The 21095-nt window shown below is 43.1% G+C and overlaps 1 protein-coding gene and 1 pseudogene across 1 annotated transcript; both read left to right on the top strand.

The window, feature by feature from the left end:
- Nucleotides 1-3004: 3004 nt before the first annotated feature.
- Nucleotides 3005-4599, top strand: LOC133888176 (pollen-specific leucine-rich repeat extensin-like protein 3). The gene is made up of 2 exons (XM_062328331.1): nt 3005-4442; nt 4509-4599. Exons 1-2 carry the CDS (start codon nt 3031-3033, stop codon nt 4597-4599), a joined length of 1503 nt encoding a protein of 500 aa, XP_062184315.1. The 5' UTR covers nt 3005-3030.
- An 899-nt stretch (nt 4600-5498) lies between these two features.
- Nucleotides 5499-19845, top strand: LOC133883219 (uncharacterized; annotated as a pseudogene).
- The last annotated feature ends 1250 nt before the right edge of the window (nt 19846-21095 follow it).

The raw sequence follows: 21095 nt of genomic DNA, 5'->3' as shown, positions 1-21095 counted from the left end.
GACAACATTTGAGCATGCTCAGTGTCAGCTTGCCCTCATGCGACCAAAGGGAGTATTTTAATTACGTGTACGACTCATTTCACGCCTTTCTCTGTGAAGTATACGCTGTGCATGCCGTTTTAGCTAACATTTGTAGCTGAGCACCTTCGTGCGCGTTGGAGGACCATCACAGCAAGCCAGCTAGGACAGGCTGAATTGATTTTATACTGAAAATTCTGTTTATGACATCCTAAATCAAATACTAAATTATTTTTGAATTGGAAAACCTATGAAAAATGCCCATGGACCCGTGGACCATGTCCATAGGGCTGGTCCACTGTTCCACGATGGACTAAAATCATAAACGAAGGGGTATGCGATGGTGGCTGTCGGATCTTGATCGGGCGGTTGGGGATCAAAGGAGCTCGGCCGGGCGGTACAAACACGGCCGGCAGCCGGCCGACAGCGGCGGGGTAACCGGAACCTTGCCGAAGTGGTGCAAACGGCCACGGATCATGACAGGACAAAGCGCAAAAGGAAGAGGAGCTCATGGGGAATCTTTACCAAGGCTTCACGCCGACAGATAAAGGTCGAGGGCGGCTGGCAACGGAGTGGGCAGTTGGCGACCCTTGAGCTCAGGCTGACAGAGAAGCTGAGAAGCAACGATATGTGCTTCCTGCGGCCCTGCGACACCAGAGGGGAAAGAGCCGAGGTCAATGGCGGCTCGAACATGGAGAAATGTCGCAGTGGCGGAGCTCTTACCGACGATGAAGAAGAAACTGGTGCCAGGGACGAATCCGAGCAGGAAAACTGAGGGGAATGGATGAGGAATGTCACCACGGAGACAATGAGTGGCTTAAATACTCGAGAGAGGGAGAGAATTGGACAGATTCGAGGAGATTGGCCGGCAACCTTGATTTCCTTAAATGCGGCGGCTTTCACATTTGGGAGGATTAAACGAGGGGGAAATGGTCGGGTTCGAGTGATTGAGGGGCGGAGATTACGGCTACGGACTTTAATTGGAGCGAAACGGCTTGGGGAGGCTGTATCTGAACCGGCGGTGGCAAAAATTGAGGGTGCCATCCCTGGGCAGGAGGAAGGAGAGGCAGCTGGCTCGGGCGGGTGGCAGCTGGACTCGGCTCCAGCCGGGCCCACCTGGCAGTGAGAGAGGGCTGGAAAGAGGACGGCTTGGTGCGGGGCAGGTCGACTCGGGCGTGGCCCAGCGCGGGGAAAGGGGGCGGCCCATGCGGGAAAGGAGAAAGGGGGAGGAAATGGGTCGGGGAAGGAGGATTGGGCCCGAGAGGATTTATAAATTTTGAAATCCTTTTTCTTCTATGAATTTGAGCTAATTTTCAAAAGAAGTTTTAAATGAGTGACTTCTAGCAAACTTTTTCCACGCATAAAAAAACCTATTGCAACTACGACATCATAAATGCATCAAACATATATATAACCTATGGCAAAATTAAATTTAGAAATTAATTTATTCTATTAAACAAAATGCAACTCCTATTTAAAATTCTAGCAAAATTTTAAATTATTAAAAAATTAAAATTTAGGGTGTTATGTATGGCTGGCGGTAGGCTTGCTGCAAGATGGGCTTCTTGAGGCCACCTCAAAATAGAGGCCCCTGCACATGTGCTCTCATTAGAAGCCCTCGCGGTGCCTGAATAACGAAATCTTTGGCTATTTGAGGCTATATGGTTGATAACGGCCGAAGCATTAAAAACAAGTCCAACTGTTTAGTTGGAGGGCGAGATTGTATGAGATGAGACTATCTCTATTTTTTGGATGGGATGAACAATTTTCTGTTTGGTTGGATGGATGAGATGAACTAGTTTATTTAGTTGGTGAAATTAGAGTGGATAGAATGAATTAGTTTTATATTTGGTTGGAGAGATTGGATGAGCTGAGTGCAATAGTTGGATTAATATATGCAAGCTTGAATTTGTTTGAATTCAAATTGAATTAAAAATCACATGAAATGATAAAAATGCATATAAATGGAGTATTGTAAAGGAACTCACTTTTTTATAAAATAATTTAGGGTTAAAAATATTTTTATAAATTTGCACATCATATGAGAAGAATATTAGTGAATTTTTACTTATTTTGAGAATTTATTTGAGTATTAAAAATTGCTAGAATTTATAAAAATAAGCTTATTTACAGAATTTTAATTAAATATTGGCTCATGTTTTTATCAAACCAATTAAAATGGATTACTAAGTAAGCTCTAGTTTATCATAAAAACATTTAGAATTTTTAGGTCACTTTTATACTCCAAATAAAATCAAGAGTTAAATAAAAAACATATACATACATTACAACAGCTTTTTAGCTTCCTCTGCTAGCGCGACACAGCAACTGGCGGTTGTCACGGACGTGAATGGCTTCGTCCGCCTTTTTTTTTCCGGACAGAATCCATCCAGGATCTGAAGAATATTCGGTTGGATGGGGAATCCAGGCGACAAACCAAACACCCGACGGCGCAGAAAAGATAGACGGGGCGATCCCATCCGGGCCTAGTGCCGTGAACCAAACACACGCTAGATTAACAAGTTTGTTCGGTTTGATTTTTCACTTTTGGTAATAAATTTCGCCCACCCCTATACATTCCTTCAGATTTAGAACATTTTTCTTTAAAAGTTCCTTCAGATTTGACCATTTTTCTTCATCGATCACACTATTTTTTAGCAACTGAAAAGTCTATTTTGATTTCTCAGCTATCACAAATATTTTGCCGTAGCACATTTGCTCCAAGAATATGCCTTTTCTTAGGCTGTAAAAATTGATATATATCAGGGATCTCCGGCCCTAAAGCGCAACACCAAATCAAAGTACTCAACTGAAAAATATGAATTGTTCTGCAAACCACATGACAGCACAAAACTACTAATATTCTCCCTCTAAATCCTCTCCACCGTCCAAACTATAAACCGCCTAGCTCCGTATAAAACCTAGGCTGCCACACATTCCGCTACCATTTTCTCTCTGCTATCCCTTAACCAGCCGTTGGCTTCGGCCAAGGCTGATAAGCCATTCCTGACCATGGCCATGGGCTCCCTCCCTTTCCCGCCCCTCCTCGTCGCCGCCCTTCTCTTCTCCTCGTCCTTGGCGCTGACCACCGATGAGGCGGCAGCAATTCACCGCCGCCAGCTGCTCGCCTTCGAGCATCACAGCAACGACCACGTCCACATCGACATTGGCATCGATATCAAGATCAACAACCCCAGCCTCCTCGCGGCGCACAAGGCGCTGCATGCGCTCAAGGACGCGCTGTACTCCGACCCAAACAACTTCACCGGGAATTGGGTCGGCCCCGACGTGTGCTCCTACAACGGTGTGTTCTGCGTCCCGTCGGTGCACAACCAGTCGGTGAGCGCCGTCGCGTCGCTCGACATGAATGGCGCCGACGTCGCCGGGTACCTGCCCAAGGAGATCGGCCTCATGAAGGACCTTGCCGTGCTCCACCTCAACTCCAATCGATTCTGTGGGATCATCCCGGAGGAGATCAGGAACATGACGGAGCTCTACGAGTTCGACGTCAGTAACAACCGCTTCGTCGGCCCGTTCCCTGCCCCGGTGCTCGGCGTCCCCAAGCTCAGCTACCTCGATATCCGGTTCAACGACTTCGAAGGCCCGATCCCGCCGGAGCTCTTCCTGAAGCCGTACGACGCCATCTTTCTCAACAACAACCGGTTTACCTCCGGTATCCCGGAAACCATCGGCAAGTCAAAGGCGACGGTGATCGTCCTCGCGAACAACTACCTCGGCGGGTGCATCCCTCGTAGCATCGGCGAGGCTGCCGCCACGCTCGACCAGTTCATCTTCATCAACAACAGCCTCACTGGCTGCCTGCCGGTTGAGACGGGGCTCCTGACCAGCGCGACGGTATTCGACGTCAGCGGCAACGCGCTCACCGGATCGATCCCGCCGAAGCTGGCCGGGCTGTCGAAGGTCGAGCAGCTGGACTTGTCACGCAATATGTTCACAGGGGCGGTGCCCAAGGACGTATGTGAGCTGCCGGCGTTGGCAAATCTGTCGGTCTCGTATAACTTCTTCACGCGTGAGGCCATCGAGTGCACCGTGCTGGATGGGAACGTGGACAGGTCGTTCGACGACGAGGCTAACTGCATGGGACAGTCAAGGCCGATGCAGAGGAGTGCAGGTGAGTGTGCACCGGTTGTGAGCCGCCCGGTGGACTGCACCAAGGTTAAACCATGTGGGTGGCCGTCGCAGAAGCCGGTTCCCAAACCTGCACCCAAGCGTCGTTCACCACCGCCTCCTTCACCCCGACCGATGGCAGCACCGCCTCCGCCAATGGCATCTCCGCCACTACCACCAGTAGCGTCCCCGCCACCGCCGGTTGCGTCTCCGCCACCGCCCAGAGCGTCACCGCCGCCACCGGTGGCATCTCCCCCGCCGCCAGTTTTCTCTCCACCACCGCCCACGCCCAGAGCGTCAACGCCGCCACCTGTGGCGTCTCCCTCGCCGACAGTTTTTTCTCCCCCACCGCCCACGCCCAGAGCGTCACCGCCGCCGCCACCAGTTATCGTCCCGCCAGTACGAGGAACGAAATACCAGTCGCCACCGCCGCCGCTTTTTGCAGGCTACTAAAAGCCGAGAGCATGCACGATGTGTACAGCAGTTGTTATATTATTGTTCCAATATTTTAGCACAGGAGAAATCGAATGTAATCTAAGCTCATACTTTACCACATTGAGGTTGAGGGTGCCCATTTTTCCTTCCTAAAATTCTGACATATATGGTTTGCACCTCTTTTATGAATATGTGGTTCCCTCATTGTTACATGGTCGTAATAGCATCTAAATTCAACCGTCCGATCGATTCGCGCCCCAAAGAAAAAAAACATGCCGCCACAACGGAAAGGCGCTAAGATGCACTTTCTTCTTCCTCGATTGCATGCTCAACAAAAAGCAACAATTTGTCCAACGAGCGTGATACAGAACCGTCCGATTGCAATAGAACACATAAAAGGCTCGAGCGACACGATTTGTACGTTTGAGCCAATCTTATCAAACATTTATATTTTACATGAGCAACAACAAAGTACGTGTCCCAGTGCCTGCCACATGCACCTCTTGTTCTCTAAGCTTAAGCTGTCTTTGCATCGCGTCCTTCTTGCGTCTCTTTGCCTCTCACTCGATAGATCTGTCCCGTAATATGCGCTCGCAACTATGCTCCTCCATGCAAAGGTGTCCCCTTCACAGGAGCCCTCCCTTTGTGCCAGTGACTAGAGGACATCGCCCTAAGGGCATCTCCAACAGAGGTAGTATCCGCCGGCCGCAATAGTGTGCATGTGTTTTTGCCATCTCCCACGCACCGCATCGCACTCCAACAGAGACCGTATCGCTGCTACAGCGATACGGGGGCAACTTCGTCGGCGGCATTGTTGCGGCGTGCTACGACTCCTCTATCACTGTTTGGCTCGTCCTCTTCCCCAACCACCCGCCTTTCCTGCGTAAGGGAGGACAGTTCCAGCCCACCATCGCGCGATGCCAAGCAGAGCGGAGTGGAGGAGGGAGGTGGCGGCGATGGCGTCGATCGGCGAGGCCGAGAGCGACGGTGGCCACCAGCACGCCGACCACCAGGTCGATGCGGTGGAGGAGGAGGATGGCGCGGTGGCGGAGGGAGGAGCTCGGGGAGGAGATGGGGAGGGGAGGGAGGAGCTCGGGAGGGAGGAGCGGTGGGAAGAGAGGAGCTGGGGAGCGGTGGGGAGAGAGGAGATGGGGAGGGGGTGGACGGAACAAGGAGGAGCGGTGGGGAGAGAAGGAAATCAATTTAATATATGAGAGAGAAAATAGAAGATGAGATATAGAGTTTCTGTTGGAGATAGATGGAACAAAGAAGACTGTAATAGTGATAGGGGAGACTGTAATAGTGTTATAGGGAGTGGATTTTTAGAGTTTCTGCTGGAGATGACCTAACAATGGTGTTGTGGATGGTGGCAGGAGGCATTCATTATAGATGGAGTGGGAGGGTGCGCCTTTGCAGTTCTGCATGCCTAAAGTGTCACTAGAGCCAAATTTCAAGCACGCACTACGGTACAGGTAGAGGCCGGCCGGTGAGTTGGAGTATTTGTTGTAATAGACGATCCAAGATGTTGGGGACTATATTTTTGAATTTGCACTAACAAATTCTTTTTTTTTTTGAAAAGGAAGTTTTATTAACTCTAAACATTACATCGAGCTGATACAACCGTATAGATACGGAGCTAGGATTTTTCCGTTGGGTGTGCACTCTAAATTTTCATGAGACTGTACATTTAATATACAAGTATAAATTTACCAAAATATAACACAAATATATTTAAAAGTTCTCACAATATCATAAATTAAACAAATAAGTTTAAAATTTTGCAAATATTAAAATATAAATAGTTTAAATATGAAAAAATGTCTTACACAAATAGAAGATTACAATACTACAATTAATCTAGCATTATAGCAATTTTTTCCTGAATAAACTCAACTTGGAAAATAAAAAGAATAATTAGAAATCACTAAAAGCAATTTCATGAGCTAAAAATGTTTTTAGAGTGTTCCTTATGTTCCAAATAGCCCTCCATATTTTTTCCAGAATTAATTGAAGTATTTTGGTATTTCTTTAGCCTTGCTTTGATTTCTAGAATGTATTAATCAATTGAAAACATGATAGAAATGGAAGAAGAATAAAGAAAACTTAGAAAGAGAAACCTTTGGGCCAAAACTCTAATCCTTTCTAGGTTGAGCCCAATTCTCTTTATCCTTTTCTCATTCTTTTCCTAGGCCGTCTCATTTCTTTCTTTTCTGAGCCTCCTTTCTTTCATCGTTGGGCTTTCTTTTCTTCTTTGGGCTTTCTTTTCTTCTATAGGGTATATACTATGAAAAAATTGGATCAAAAATTTGGGTAGTCCCAGGCCTACCTGGACACCCACCTGGTTCCGCCTATGCAACCGTACAAGAGATCCTCCCCGTCTTTGCTCTGCATAACTAAGATACACGCAACCAAAACAAGATAAAACAAAACGCCAAAATCCAAATGAGAATTCAACAATTCAGGACAAAAACTCTTAAGCAAGATTATTGTGATTGGCTTCAATACGTCACTAATACAGAACCAGCTATATATATCGGCCCATCACTGCCGGTACCTAATAGGCCGGTAGTGATGGGGCATCACTGCCGGTTTAAAAGGCGCACGGGAAGAATCAGCCTATGTGAGTTATAAACCGGTAGTGATAAATGGCATCACTGTTAGGTGAAGGCTTGAGCTAGTAATGATGTTTCACTGCTGGCTGAAGGCACCAACCGACAATAATACCTGAACTATCACTGTCGGTTCTAGCCACAAACCGGCAGTGATAATTTGTCAAGTATCACTGCCGGCTGAAGGCACCGACTAACAGTAATACCTGTACTATCACTGGTCCTAGCCATAAACCGGCAGTAATAGTTCGTCAAGTATCACTGTCAGCTCGTGTGACGAGTCGACAGTGATACTGGATGACATCATATCTTAAAAAATTCATAACTTTTTCAAACAAATTCCGGTGAGGAAAAACTTTAATTAAAAATTATAATCCTCGATGAGATCTACAATTTTGTAGATAAAAGCTTTTAATTTGATGTCATTTAAAAGCCAAAACAATCTTAACAAAGTTTCAGCTATGGTCAATGACAGTTAATCTTAAAAAATTCATAATTTTTTCATATGAAGTCGGATGAAGATAAACCTTATATAAAAATTATTGCTCTCGACGAGATCTACAACTTTGTAGTTGATCATTTTTTTATTTATTTGAAGCTATATAGACTCACAAATAAATATCTAAAACTGGTACAGAATGAGCTACATACTTGACCACAAACTTTTGGCTTAGATTTAGTGCAAAACTAGTAGGAATCATTGAAGCCACACATAAGGTCACAAAGTTAAAAACTACAAATTCAAATATTTTTATCGTGAGTTTGGTAACTCGGATTGATGAAACGGCTGCATAGCACTGACTTTAGATGTAGTACTATATCTCTAAAAATTATCAGACAAATTGAAAAGGTCGGTTTTGAACCAAAAAAACTTTAGATGTTCTGTCGAGAGTCTTCTGAGCCTTTTTTTAGGGTCAAGGAAGGTATAGATCTAAAGACGTGTATTTTTTTTGGATGCGCCTCAACATTAAATTCGAAAGTAGAGGTTAAACGTCGAAATCGGACTCCATATGCAGAAGTTATGGCTGTTTTACTAAATACTACACACATTGGACACAAACTCTTACATACGGAGTTGGATGGAGAAAAACTTTATATGAACATTGTAGAACTCATATATATAACTTTGTAATTGATAACTTTTTCATTTAAGATTATTTAGGTGTCCAAATAGTCGTTCAAATATTCGATGAGAAGATGTCAAAAGGATTGATTTTGCTACTGTACTATAGAACGAATGAGAAGGAGATGGTTATAGGGGTCACACCGAGCTACTAAGGTCATGAGTTCGAGTCCTGATCCACACGTGTGTGAAAAATCGGCCGAATTGTGGATGGTCGGGTCACTGGTCGGGTGAGCAGTAGTTGGTTGGTGCCTGGGCACAAATATTTTTTTTTCGTTTTTTGAGCCAAAAAAATATCTATTCAGGACGTGAAGGGTTGAACTATCACTGCTGGCTGAAGGATTTAGCCGGCAATGATAGTTCAACATTGTCAGTCTCTGGACCGGTAGTGATAGTCATGGATTATCACTACCTGTTGCCCACTGTCGGCTCCAAAACCATCAATGAAGTCCAATTTAGAGCCAACGGTAAAGGCATTTTTTTAGTAGTGCGTATCCTAGATTGTCATCCAAACCAGCTAAAGAGCTCCGTTGGAACTTGCTCCAAACATGCTATTGTCCTAGTTATCAGCTCATGATGCTCCTATCGGTGCAACACAAACTACGAGCAAAGCCAGTGTGTACATGTAGAAATAACTTGTAATGGAGAAATAAATTTCTTCTTGTTAAAGACAATATTATTTTTGCATAGCCATATGAACCAACACAAGATGATTGCTTCTGCCAATATATTGACTTTAAATTTTTTATTGATACCCTGAAGCTAATTCCCAGATATATTTGAGGCCACGTGGAATATGAACCATGCAGAATTTGCAAAGCAACAATCGAAGAAGATATGTGTTGACGCGAAAAGATACGCACCAAACACTAAACACCTCATGTGCAATATCCAATGAGTAGCACCCCTGATTCCTTAGTCTTGGTGCTACGTCGTCGGATCTTTGTCGTCACCCACGCTTGGAAGGGACCCCATCAGAGTGTGGATGGCCAACGGCTTGTCCTTGGTCGTTGAGATCAAGAACAGGTAGCAATGAAGATTGGAAAAGAGAATGTGACTATAGGAGCTAGGCAAAAGAGATGAAAACTAAAGGTAAATATAAATGGTGTTTAATTGATTGGATGTTGATGATTTCTCAATCGGCCATGACCTTCTTATACTTAAAGGGCGGCATATCTGCATTGTAAAAGATCAGGACTCCTAATTCAAATGAACAAGACTTACAAATATGATTCGGCTATGCCATCTGATCTCCAAAATTTCTATAACTAACATATCTTTCCTATTTGACCACGTAAACTCTCATACATCTACCCGAGTATCCTTTATTGCAGTTTGACCTTCTTGGATTTGACTACCTGCTCAATCCGAGCATCTGCTCACATACCGCCTGCTCGGTCCAACTATTTGCTACAACTTCGACCAGTCACCGCTCGGTCCGACCACCTTCTCAGAATCCTCATGCTCAAACTCAACCAGTCCCTATTGAGAGACCAACATGCTCAAAGTTTGACTAGCCTACTCAGAGACCAACATGCTCGGGTTCCAACATGCTCGAAGCTGGACCAGGCTTAGCGAGAGACCACTTTAGCTAGGGACCACCTTAGCCAGAGACCACCTGGTCAGGGATTACCATAGCCGAAGATCACTTGATCAAGGATAACCATAGCCAGAGATCACCTGCTCAAATATCATCTCCACGTACACCAGGCCGACAATATTCCATTAAGCTGATCATCATTGCAATGACCACTATGAATGTCAAATCTTGTCATCAACGCATGCCCCCCTGTTTTTTGTAAATAGATATGTTTGACACAAAACAATATCCTCAGTTGTTCCTTAGAAAGATGGTAAACAAAACATCAGCCATATTTTATCTAAGTACTTTGCCACACACTAGGATAATACTTCTTCATGTATCGTCCATTAATAGCTCTATACAATTTCTCCCCATGCAAGGTTTCTAACAAATAAGAATTTTCAAGGATGATACTTATAACTCTGTATGGACCTTCTCAGCTCGGAGACCACTTGCCAAACTTATTATCTTTTGATCCAATCGACACGATACTCTTCCATACAAGATCTCTAATCTAGAATGGCTTTGCTCTTACCTTCTTGTTGTAGGCTCTGGCTACTCTTAATCTATCCTTCTCAATTTCTCTCAAAGCTTGTAGCCTTTTATCCGTCACTTCATCAATCCTATCTATAATTACATCATAATAATCCACAGCCGACAGGTTATTTTGCTCGGCCAACCTCAAAGCACCATGGCTTACTTCAACAGGTAGTACAACCTCTTGTCTATAAACAAGTTAATATAGTTTTACTTTAGTGGCACCATGTCTAGAAATACGGTGTGAGCATAAATCCTCCAATAGAACTTCATGCCATTTTTTGGCCTTTCATAGATTTTAAAGACTCATAAGCTAAATCATCCTCTATAAGTACATAAGCCTATTTGTTAATTCTACCACTTAAAATTGGTCTTTGCAACATGTATTTGTCCACATCGGCTTGACATCCTACTATGCAAGTACTAGATAGCAAGTAATACCTCAACTTTGTGCAAGTATAATACAACAATAAGCATAATTTTTCAATAAAGACATACATCATCTCTGATTCTAAGAGACGCCGGCTCAAGTAGGTGACTGCATATTCCTTGCCATCAATTTCTTGTGTCAGAACAGCACTTGACATCCTAAGTCGCTCCCAAAACTTGACATCATTGTTAATCTTCTTCATTGCATCAACAGGAAGCTTTTACTTGCTGTTGCAGGAGGACTCAAGGCCTAAAAAAGGTAAACCAAATAATAATTCTTTGCTAGTCACCTAATAATCGAATCGCGCACTTGTGATCAAGAACAGACTTACGTTCAATTTTCTCCCTCTTGGCTTTGAGCTTCTTGTGGTGGATGGCCTCGGCAGAAGCTACCTAAGCGCTTGTAGCCTGGAGAAGAGCGTTTATCGCTGCCCACGGATCATCAATCGGAATCGGTATTGAAGTTTCACTTCCCTTGAGCTGTGGGTCTCCTTCAGGCGCTCGAGGCAGGATCTCTGATTGGAGCTAAGGCCAAGTCAACCGGAGAAGGCAGCCCCAGATGACTGGTCGAGGCGCTAGCAGCCTTGGTCTGTGCCTCAGTCGATAGTCTGCAATCAACATAGTAAGAGAAGAGGAAAAGAAAGGATTGCTAATTAACCAGTCGAGATTTGAATCCAAGACAAACATCTTTGAAATCGGAAAATGTGAAATAATGCTTGGCTTTTGCCTTTTTGAGGTCACCTTCTTTGTTCTTGGTCCGGTAGGCGAAGCCGATGGAGGAGTTACATATGGACCAGGCAAAGTCAAGTCATCAGTGGCCTGCAAAGAACCAAATAATAAGAATGCATTACTGAGTGAAAGTATGACCAACTAAAGAGCGATAATTCAACTGAAATTAACTCTCTAGTCGAGTCATCAGGCATGATGGTCCCTCGAGTTGGCGGTTGTGAGGATGCGCCAAACGTCCCCTAAAAAAAGAGAGCCATCCATGCAACTTGCCATCAATAGAGTGACTGAAAGGAAATCGATGACTCAGTAAGAGTTATCTTTTTGACCGAGTCATCAAGAGCAATGGTTGCTTGAGGAGGCGATTGAGCTGGTACACTCACCGTTCCCTAACAAGAGGCCACTCATCCAAACCGAATGCATTCAAGAATCTACTTAATAATTTGAAAGGAAATAAGAAGATAATAAGAACTTCAATCAGTATACCCGAGGACTCCTTCGCTTGCGCTTGAGAGGGCTCGGATAAGACAGCAGTTGAGAAGAAGAGGATAATCTCTTTGATCGAAGAGACCCCTCGGCCTCCTCATTGGCTGATCCCTTCCCCTTTTCGACAGCATCAACGGAAGAGGTGGCATCGAGATCAAAGACCTCACTCGAAAGGATGTGTTCTTGGTGGAAGACTGGAGCCTATGGTCATACAAACAAGTCAAATCAAATGGACGATAACTGGTCCTACTTTTCAACTACTACCCTTACATCTGGTTGAGGATTCTCAAGGGAGTAAGGCAGAATATCACACTCTGGTGCACCAGAAGAGAAAAACTTGTTCAATCGGGCAGTGATATCCCGAGCAGGCAGAGCTGAAAAAGAGAAGAAAGGTTTACTCGATAAAGCTCTAAGTTCATAGCGAAACAAAAAAAGGCAAAATGTAATTAAGCCTTACATCCAGCTACATCCCTGGAAGCATCCTCATCCCCACTGTATTCCCAAGCCATGCGTGTTCGCGCCTTCAAAGGACTTAATCTCTTACTAATAAAGTCTCTAGCCACATGCCACCCAGTTAGGTCAAATTGCCTCAACATGCCAATCTTGTTGGCGAAATAGGTGGTGTGGTCGGACTCTCAGTGATCTTATATCCAAGAAGGATTTTGGAAAGAAAAAAGACCTCTATACACTAATGAAAAACCAATCAGGTTAGGATTGGAGACGTAAAACCAAAGTTTTTTCCAATCTTTTAACCAAGAAGAGGTTAGGGGAACCAAGATGTAGGAATTCCTCATTCCACTCCTCAATTGGAAACCACACCCCCCTACACATTTGTTCTCAGTAATTCTTTGCAGTTTATAGAAGTACTGAAAAAGATTCAGACTGGGCTCGATACCAAGGAAGGCCTCACAAAGATGAACAAAAACACTCAACATGGTGATAGAGTTGGGGTTTAGATGGTGAAGTTCAATTTGATATCGATCGAGTACATTGAGAAGAAACTTGGATGGAGAAATGTTAAAACCACAGCGAAAGAAGGACTCAAAAACTACAAATTTGTGCTCAATCTTGCAAGAAGGGAATTTCTCACTAGATGCAATCCTCCATTCAACCAGGCAGCGCAGCGGCACCACTCCTTTCGCTTCAAGTTCCACCAACTTAGATTCTTGCATTGCCGAGGTTGTCCATGCAAGATCATAAACCTCACCTCATCGTACTGATCGGGTGAGGCGCCAGCAGCTACTACGTCCGATTTCTTCTCCAGCGAGGAGGAAGTCGGGATCTCAGAGTAAGAGTTGAGATTCATGGATCTAGAAGTTCTATCTGGTGATAGTGCATGCTGGGGCAGAAAGGATTGGGCAGGAAGACTGGTGGCAACGACAAGGAATGGCCACCACCAGTCCGGGTCATATGGGTAAAATGTCAAAAATTTATCGTCTCTTCGACAACAACGCACGTTTTTACCATGCTTCGACTGGCGTGAAAAGCGGTATGATGACGACGTGTGAATCTTTGCACGCCCTTCTACCCGCATTAAATGTGCCTACACCTGTCGTTTCAAATTTTGAAAGGTTTTTTAACTCTACTCGGAGTTGGGTGTCGATCAGTTGAGTTCTTTAGTCTTTTTTTCAAGTGAGTGCAGTTAGATGCAAGGCGCTCGACCCGACTGAGCTTCCACTCGATACTCGAGGAAGGACCCGCCTATGCTCAATTCCTTCGACTATAAGACTGATCCACTTTACTCGACCAAGCTTAAACTTGGCGGTACTCGAGTGGGGGCATATGGAAACCTCTCCTCGTGAGTAGAGTTAGGGGGCTACTGTTAAATATTTAACTATAGGGTATATACGCATAAGGAATATATCATATATGAGCAGGGTATGTACAACACGTATTAAGAAGCTTTAGATATCTCGAAACCGAATCAGCGGTACTTGATACACCCGGAATCACGGAAGTACATATCAGGAAGGTTTTGATTAGTTACCTAACTCGATATGATTAGTACTCAAACAAATCTATCTACTTGGACGTTAAGGAAGACAACTCCCTATCGACCACGACTGGATAGGAGTCGGTACCTCACCCCTATATAAAGCGAAAAGGCTGGGGGAGAGGAGGACCCGAACAAGACACACGAGAAGAACACACAAGGAAAACACATCAAGGCAAGCATCAAGACCCTAGCAGAGAAGGTACTCGGCGACCTTAGCTTTAGGTTAGATCAGATCTGATAGACTCTCTGTAATAGATTTAGCCCCATTGCTTGTACTCGAGATCATCAATATACGGCAGCAACACCCCCACATGACATAAGGTATTACTTCAATCGAAGGCCCGAACCTGTATATATCGATTGTCCCATCTCATGATTAATCCCTGCACTCGAAGGTACCCGGTCAATTTATGGACACATTATCAGAAACTAATCTTCAACAAGATGCAAAAGCAGCCAATCTTGGAAATAAGAAGGAACTGAGAGAACTGTCATTAAGGTGGACAAGTGGTATGGAGGATGAACAACAATGCCATAAGGTGCTCGAGGATCTCAAAGCTCATGATGGACTGTAGACTCTAAGGATATATCCTACCTACCAAGGCACCACTTTTCCAGCATGGATGGGTATGTTGCAAAATATGGTTGAGCTTCGACTACATGATTGTAGGAAATCCAAGCAGCTTCCTCCATTGTGCCAGCTACCAGAACTACTTCTTCTGCATTTGGATGAATTAGAAAAATTGCAATACTTGTGCATCAGTGTACGTCCTCCACTTTTCAAAAACTGAAGGAGCTTAAGCTTCTTCATCTGCCAGATTTTGATAGATGTTGTGAAGAAAATTGGGTCCATTGAGAGCTAATAACATTTCCTCAGCTTGAAAAGTTGTTTATTGAGCACTGCAAAAAGTTCACAGCATTACTAGAAGCGACACATGGTGGCAGAGATTATACAATGGCCCGCTCAACATTTCCAGAATTGAAGGAGCTCAGGTTGATAGAATTAAGGAGCTTTCAAAGCTGGGATGGAGTCCCTGGAATTCAAGTAGGACAGCTAATATTCCCTCTGCTTGAGACTGCCCATATTTCGTATTGTCCACAGTTAACAACTCTACCTAAAGCACCAAAGCTTGAGAAGATGTTTATTTGGGACTGCGAAAAGTTCACAGTACTTCCAGAAGCGGCATTGCTCAGAGAATCGTATGGTGACGGAGATTATACAATGGCCCGCTCAGCATTTCCAGAATTGAAGGAGCTTACACTGGAAAAATTAAGGAGCTTTATGTAACACCCGGAGACCATTAGAAATCCGGAGTGCCACCAAACCAACCTATAAGATTGCTGAGCAACATCTCTCCTATAACTAGAGATATAACTGATCAACCATCACAAAACAAGAGATAAATAAATCATCACGCTAACAGATATAAACATCCTAGCAAAACAATTAAAAGGCCTCGAACATACTTCCATCCCACAACAAGGCAGACATACGACACAACAACAAAGAAGCATCAAACTGATATTACAACCAAAAAAGACAACAAGAGGAGGTGATCTGTAAAACATATGCTGCTACATATCCTGCATGCTTGACGTCACCTCAAGGCGTATTTGGAAAGAGAGCAAGGGTGAGATAGCTATTGAGCTACAGTTGATTAAACATTCGTCTTTATCAAAGATAATAAGTTTAATAGGTTAACAAAAATTGAAAAAATATAATTAAACCTGACAAAGCATCAACAACCACATACTATCATCTGCTAGGAATGATTCACTATATCAGTTCCATCCAAAAAACCTTCTTTGCAATATGAGAACGACGTTGAAGTAATTAAAGTATAGACATCTATATGAATGCATATGTATGCATCAGACATGCTCTTCCTCACCCTTACCCCTCCACGGGCAACATAAGGGTGTGTGTCGTTCTCCTTCCCAAGTAACATACGGTGCTATATTGGTACGATCATGGACGCTACATGACATAACTTCCAATACATAATATATATATATATATATGACATGGTTTATGCACAAGTGAAAATATAACTTACAAGATTAAATACTTCTATGAGAATATGTATGGATGCACATGCTATACTCTTCCTCACCCTTACCCCTTCTCGGGTAACAAGGATGTGCACTGTACCCCTTCTAAGATAACATACGGTGCTATACTGGTACGGTCGTCGTCAGAAGATGCGACAAAACTTCCAATGCATGAGATGCATATGTATGACATGTTTCATACGTAACCAATAACATAACTTGCAGGATATGCTTAAGACTTCAAGAACTGCAAAGTGACGAAACTCGCTTCGTCAACTTCTATTCAAGATTCAGGTAAACTTCAAAAAAGTAAATATTGAGACAACAAGCTCATACATAAAAGAAAGATATACTTTCAACATATGAATATACTTCAAATTTTGCAAGTAATGACAAACTCCACTATTTTTACCTCATAATCCATGAAATCATCAAATTTTCAAAAGGTATAGAAGTAATATGCTCACATCCAATTTAAAAGATCATTAGAGAGTGCAGCAATTAAAAGATGGAGGCAATCAAATAATAAACTATAGCATAACGCAACCACTACTTTCACTTGCCTTTACCGACATCGAAAATGGAAATTAGATGCGTTCCGAAGCGGCAACACCTAAACAAGTGCATAAATTAGCACCAAAAATGCCACAACAACAAAAGTAAAAGGAGGTACATACGCCTATACCCGAAAACCTCGCAAACCCGAAAACCCTGATCTACGGAACCATACCTTCTACTTAGCTTGAAAGATATTAAGTGAGAACTTCCGCTAAAGAGGTCAAAAACCTAATAACAACAATCAACAATGTACGAACTAACTCTCATCGGACAACAACACCGATTAGCTAGACCTCCTAAACCGCCCAACCAACAAGAACAAGAACAACGCCAACGGAGAGCTATCGACGTGGCCTACAACTTTCTTCTTAACCATCTGGTCAAAGTCGACACATATTAAACCTCAATTCCAATTAATCCCCGCACGCTAAACGAATCATCGAAACATTAATCCAATGACATAATTGATCGACCTCACACATCTACAAGCTTCTAAGGACTAATTAGAAGTCACCTTCACGGCGAGGAAGTTGAAACAATGACGGATTCGGTGATTCTCACGAAAACTCCCCCTATTTCCTTCTTCTTCTCTTCTTTTCTCCTTTTCTCCCCTTCGTTTCTTCTTCCTTTCTTCCTTCTTATTCTTCCTTTCTTCTTTCCCTTTCTCTTCTTTTTTTTCTTTCTTTTCTTCCTTCTGTGCTAGGCTGGCCCTTGCCTTTGGCTGGCACCTCTCAGCTAATCCCCCACCCCCACGGATGACATCCTCCACGACAACGGCCAGTCAGCAGAAGGGGCGGCATGGCGCAACGGTTGGCTACTGAGCACAGTGGGGCGGTGGCCGATAGACACGGTGAGCGATGAGCTCAGCTAGGGTTGCAGCTAGGCACGGTGACGCACGATGGCGTGGGCCACAGCAGGCAACGATGCACGAGCGACGAGCAGTGGCGTGCGGGCGGCGCGGAGGCGGTGGCGATGATCGGGTGGCTGGGGCCGCCAGACTGAGATGAGTGCGGATGGGATCGGGTGGGAGCCAATCCACCAAGCATTATCTCTTTTTTTTTTCAATTTAATCAACGGTCTAAATTTATTGGACTCGCCATGAGCCCACTGAATGCCCAAATGCGACATTAGATAGCGAATGGATTCGTCTCGACGAGATATATGCATCTGCGGTCTCCGATCATCCATCCAGGCATCAATTCAAAATGTCAAATTTTATACTCCTCGTGCGTCCCAAGTATTTTGCATTTCCGGATATTACACTTTCAGAGCTGGGAAGCAGTCCCTGGAATTCAAGTAGGACAGCTAATATTTCCTCTGCTTCAGACTGTCCATATTGAGCAGTGCTCACAGTTAACAACTCTACCTAAAGCACCAAAGCTTGAGAAGATTTTCATTGGGCAGTGCAAAAACTTCACAGCATTACCAGAAGCGGCACTGCTCGAAGAATCATATGGTGCCAGAGATTATACAATGGCCTAGTCAGCATTTCCAGAATTGAAGCAGCTCGTGTTGATAGAATTAAGGATCTTTCAGAGCTGGGACGCAGTCCCTGGAATTCAAGTAGGACAGCTAATATTTTCTCTGCTTGAGATTATCCTTATTAAGAAATGCCCACAGTTAACAACTCTACCTAAAGCACCAAAGCTCAGAGTATTAGAGATAACTGAAGGCAACCAATAGATGTACCTGTGGGCAGCTAGATATATGATGTCATTGTCCACTTTGAAATTGGAGGTTCAAGATGGAGAAACAACATGGCCAGATATGGAGGATAGTAGTGATTGAGATGGTGGACGGTAAGGTGAAATGGAATCGTAAATCCCCTCTGACATATATGAATCTAAAGAAATTGCAACCTGTTCTTCCACTGCAGTGCACTAGTGCTATGGACTTGTTTTGTACAGCTCCAACATTTGACAATTTGTCGCTGCGATGCGCTTGTCTACTGGCCGGAGAAAGAGTTCCAAAGCTTGGTATCGTTGACGAGGCTGGATATTTGGGCTTGCAATAATCTGATTGGATACGTATAAAGTCCTGACCAGCCAGCATCAGAAAGGAGCCAGCATACAGGATTGTGCAAGTCTGGTAGAGGTCTCAAACATCCCAGCGTCTCTCGAGGAATGATTATTCAATCGTGACATAAGCTTGAGCGCGTATTCGGCAAGCAACAGGACAAGCCAGCATTAATTTAAGGGCCTAGCATTGACGTCATGAGTGTGACATCTTGTCAGAGGTTCTCAACCCTCCCCCGGCCTTCGGGTTTATAGAGATTCACACATGCGACAATCTACGACTCTTGTCAGGCCAGCTAAATGCACTTGATAAACTATTATTTCTTACTGGCCGAGGTTGATCATCACTGGAATTATGCTTGGGGGAGCTCCTAATACAAACAGAAACGGATACTGATAAAATAGTTTATTTTTTATATCGTTATTGATATTTTTAATACGAATACAAATATAAATTTAAATATCCTTGAATATTAATACGAATCGGATACTTCGAATACAAATTCGTATTCGAATATCTATTTGATCAGGTTGTAAGTAAATATCCTACACCTTTAACGACAAGATTTTTTATTTTAGTATGCAAGAATTTTTATTTAGTGTGCAAAATATTCATTTACATTTGGAATTATTGGAATTACCAAAATTTTAAAAATTTCATTCAAAATTTGACTAAAATTTGTTCCAATTTGATTGGGCCGGAATATATAAATTTTGTTCACCTCTGAAATTTCTAATGTTAGCAAAATTTGGTTCTCAGGTTGGCGGATACAGATATTATCCATCTTCACATCCGAATTTAAAGTAATTTAGATATCCACATTTGAATCGGATTTTCAAAAACAAATTCAGATACATCCATTTTAATATCTATTTTAGAAATAGTTATAGATACGAATATTCATATTTATATTTTAACAAATATAAATATCGAATAATTGAGATATCTACTGTTTATTTTTCACTCATACCTCCCAACGCTGGAACGCCTCGTTCTTCAGGGATGTGAAAGCCTGACATCCTTGCCCAATGGGCTACAAGCGTACTCGCCTCTTCGTCATCTTGAAATTAAATATTGTCCTGGTATAAAGTCGCTTCCTTCATCCCTGCGTCAACATCTGGACAGCCTCGAGGATAAAGATCTAGACTAGATTGCTCGTTACGAAGGTACCCACCAAATTCAATCTTTGCAGTTTCAGCAATAATTGCATAAATATGTTCATATATACATAACCCTCTTGGAGCTGGTGTCCCACTTCTAGAAGTATATTAGCAAGATGGCCAGCGTTGTCTGGCCTGATGGCCTGTGTTACATCACAAGGTAGAAGATTAAGAAGTAAATTTGATAGAATATTGTATGAAGTAAATTTGATAGAATATTGTATGAAAACTAGAAATGAATGATGGATTTGAGGCAGCGGGTGAAAACCATATGGCAGAATCATAAAGAGCTCTTGCACAGATACTTCGGTAAGGAGACATGAATAAGGGAGATGGCAAAACTTGAGTTCATATGATTTATCACTCTCCACGAGGTAAAGTTTGTATTCATATTTGAGTATAGTTCATAATAGCTGCATTCATTTGTAAATAATTCAATAATTTCTCCTTTTTTAAGTAAATGCATCCATCATGAACATTTGTTAGGCTCATCCTTCAAACTCTGGTGTGTGATTGCTAAATGAAATGAGAGTAGACTCACAAATTAAATAGTATAAATAATGAGTTGATGATAAATATAATGAGTTCTTTTCTTTGTTAACAAAACATTATGCAATGTACTAAAGAACAAATATAATGAACCGTATGGGAGATTTTACAACATACTGCCAACAATTTTGTGAAGTGTGGTTTCTGTATGGGTGTATATATGTATACCCAAATGTTGTATAGACACTTTGAAAGCAATTCTTCAAATCTTGTATCAACACCTGAAGGCTTTATAACACACTATGAAAATAATGAAGGGTAACATCATACTCCCTCCTGTTTCATATTTGTTGTCACTACAGCGTTCTGCAAGATGGTTGAAAATTTATGTTGTTGGAGAGTTTGGTAGCCGGTTTTGGATGAGTTTACCCCTGTTGTAGTTAATGGTGCCACATTTCCAAAGCCGTCACTACATGCGTATTGATTGCTGGACAGCGAGACGCTTCGGGGTGCTTGAGCTCTGTATGCACGCGTGAGTAGTTGCATGCACCCCAACATGCTTCATACTACTATGAACGAGCTGCCATTAGCATCTGCACTGCTCGGGGAGCAGAACGAGCGGAGTATTGGACGAGGGCAGCAGAGAGCATGGATAAATTGGACAAGCGAAGACGGTGTCTACTGGTGTACATATAGCGCAGTAGCAACGAATTGTTTAGCAACAAAACTAGCGGGAACATGATTTGTCACT

The sequence above is a fragment of the Phragmites australis genome, chromosome 1 (genome assembly GCF_958298935.1).
Source record: "Phragmites australis chromosome 1, lpPhrAust1.1, whole genome shotgun sequence".
Lineage (NCBI taxonomy): Eukaryota > Viridiplantae > Streptophyta > Magnoliopsida > Poales > Poaceae > Phragmites > Phragmites australis.
The sequence above is the reverse complement of the archived record's forward strand: the minus strand, read 5'-3'. Positions and strand labels throughout refer to the sequence as shown.

Bases quoted from the DNA above. Each gene is read 5' to 3' on its own strand.
- LOC133888176 (XM_062328331.1), top strand. From the start codon at position 3,031: ATGGCCATGGGCTCCCTCCCTTTCCCGCCCCTCCTCGTCGCCGCCCTT. The intron at 4,443-4,508 runs GTCAACGCCGCC...GCCCACGCCCAG, and splicing joins CCACCGCCCACGCCCAGAGC to AGCGTCACCGCCGCCGCCAC.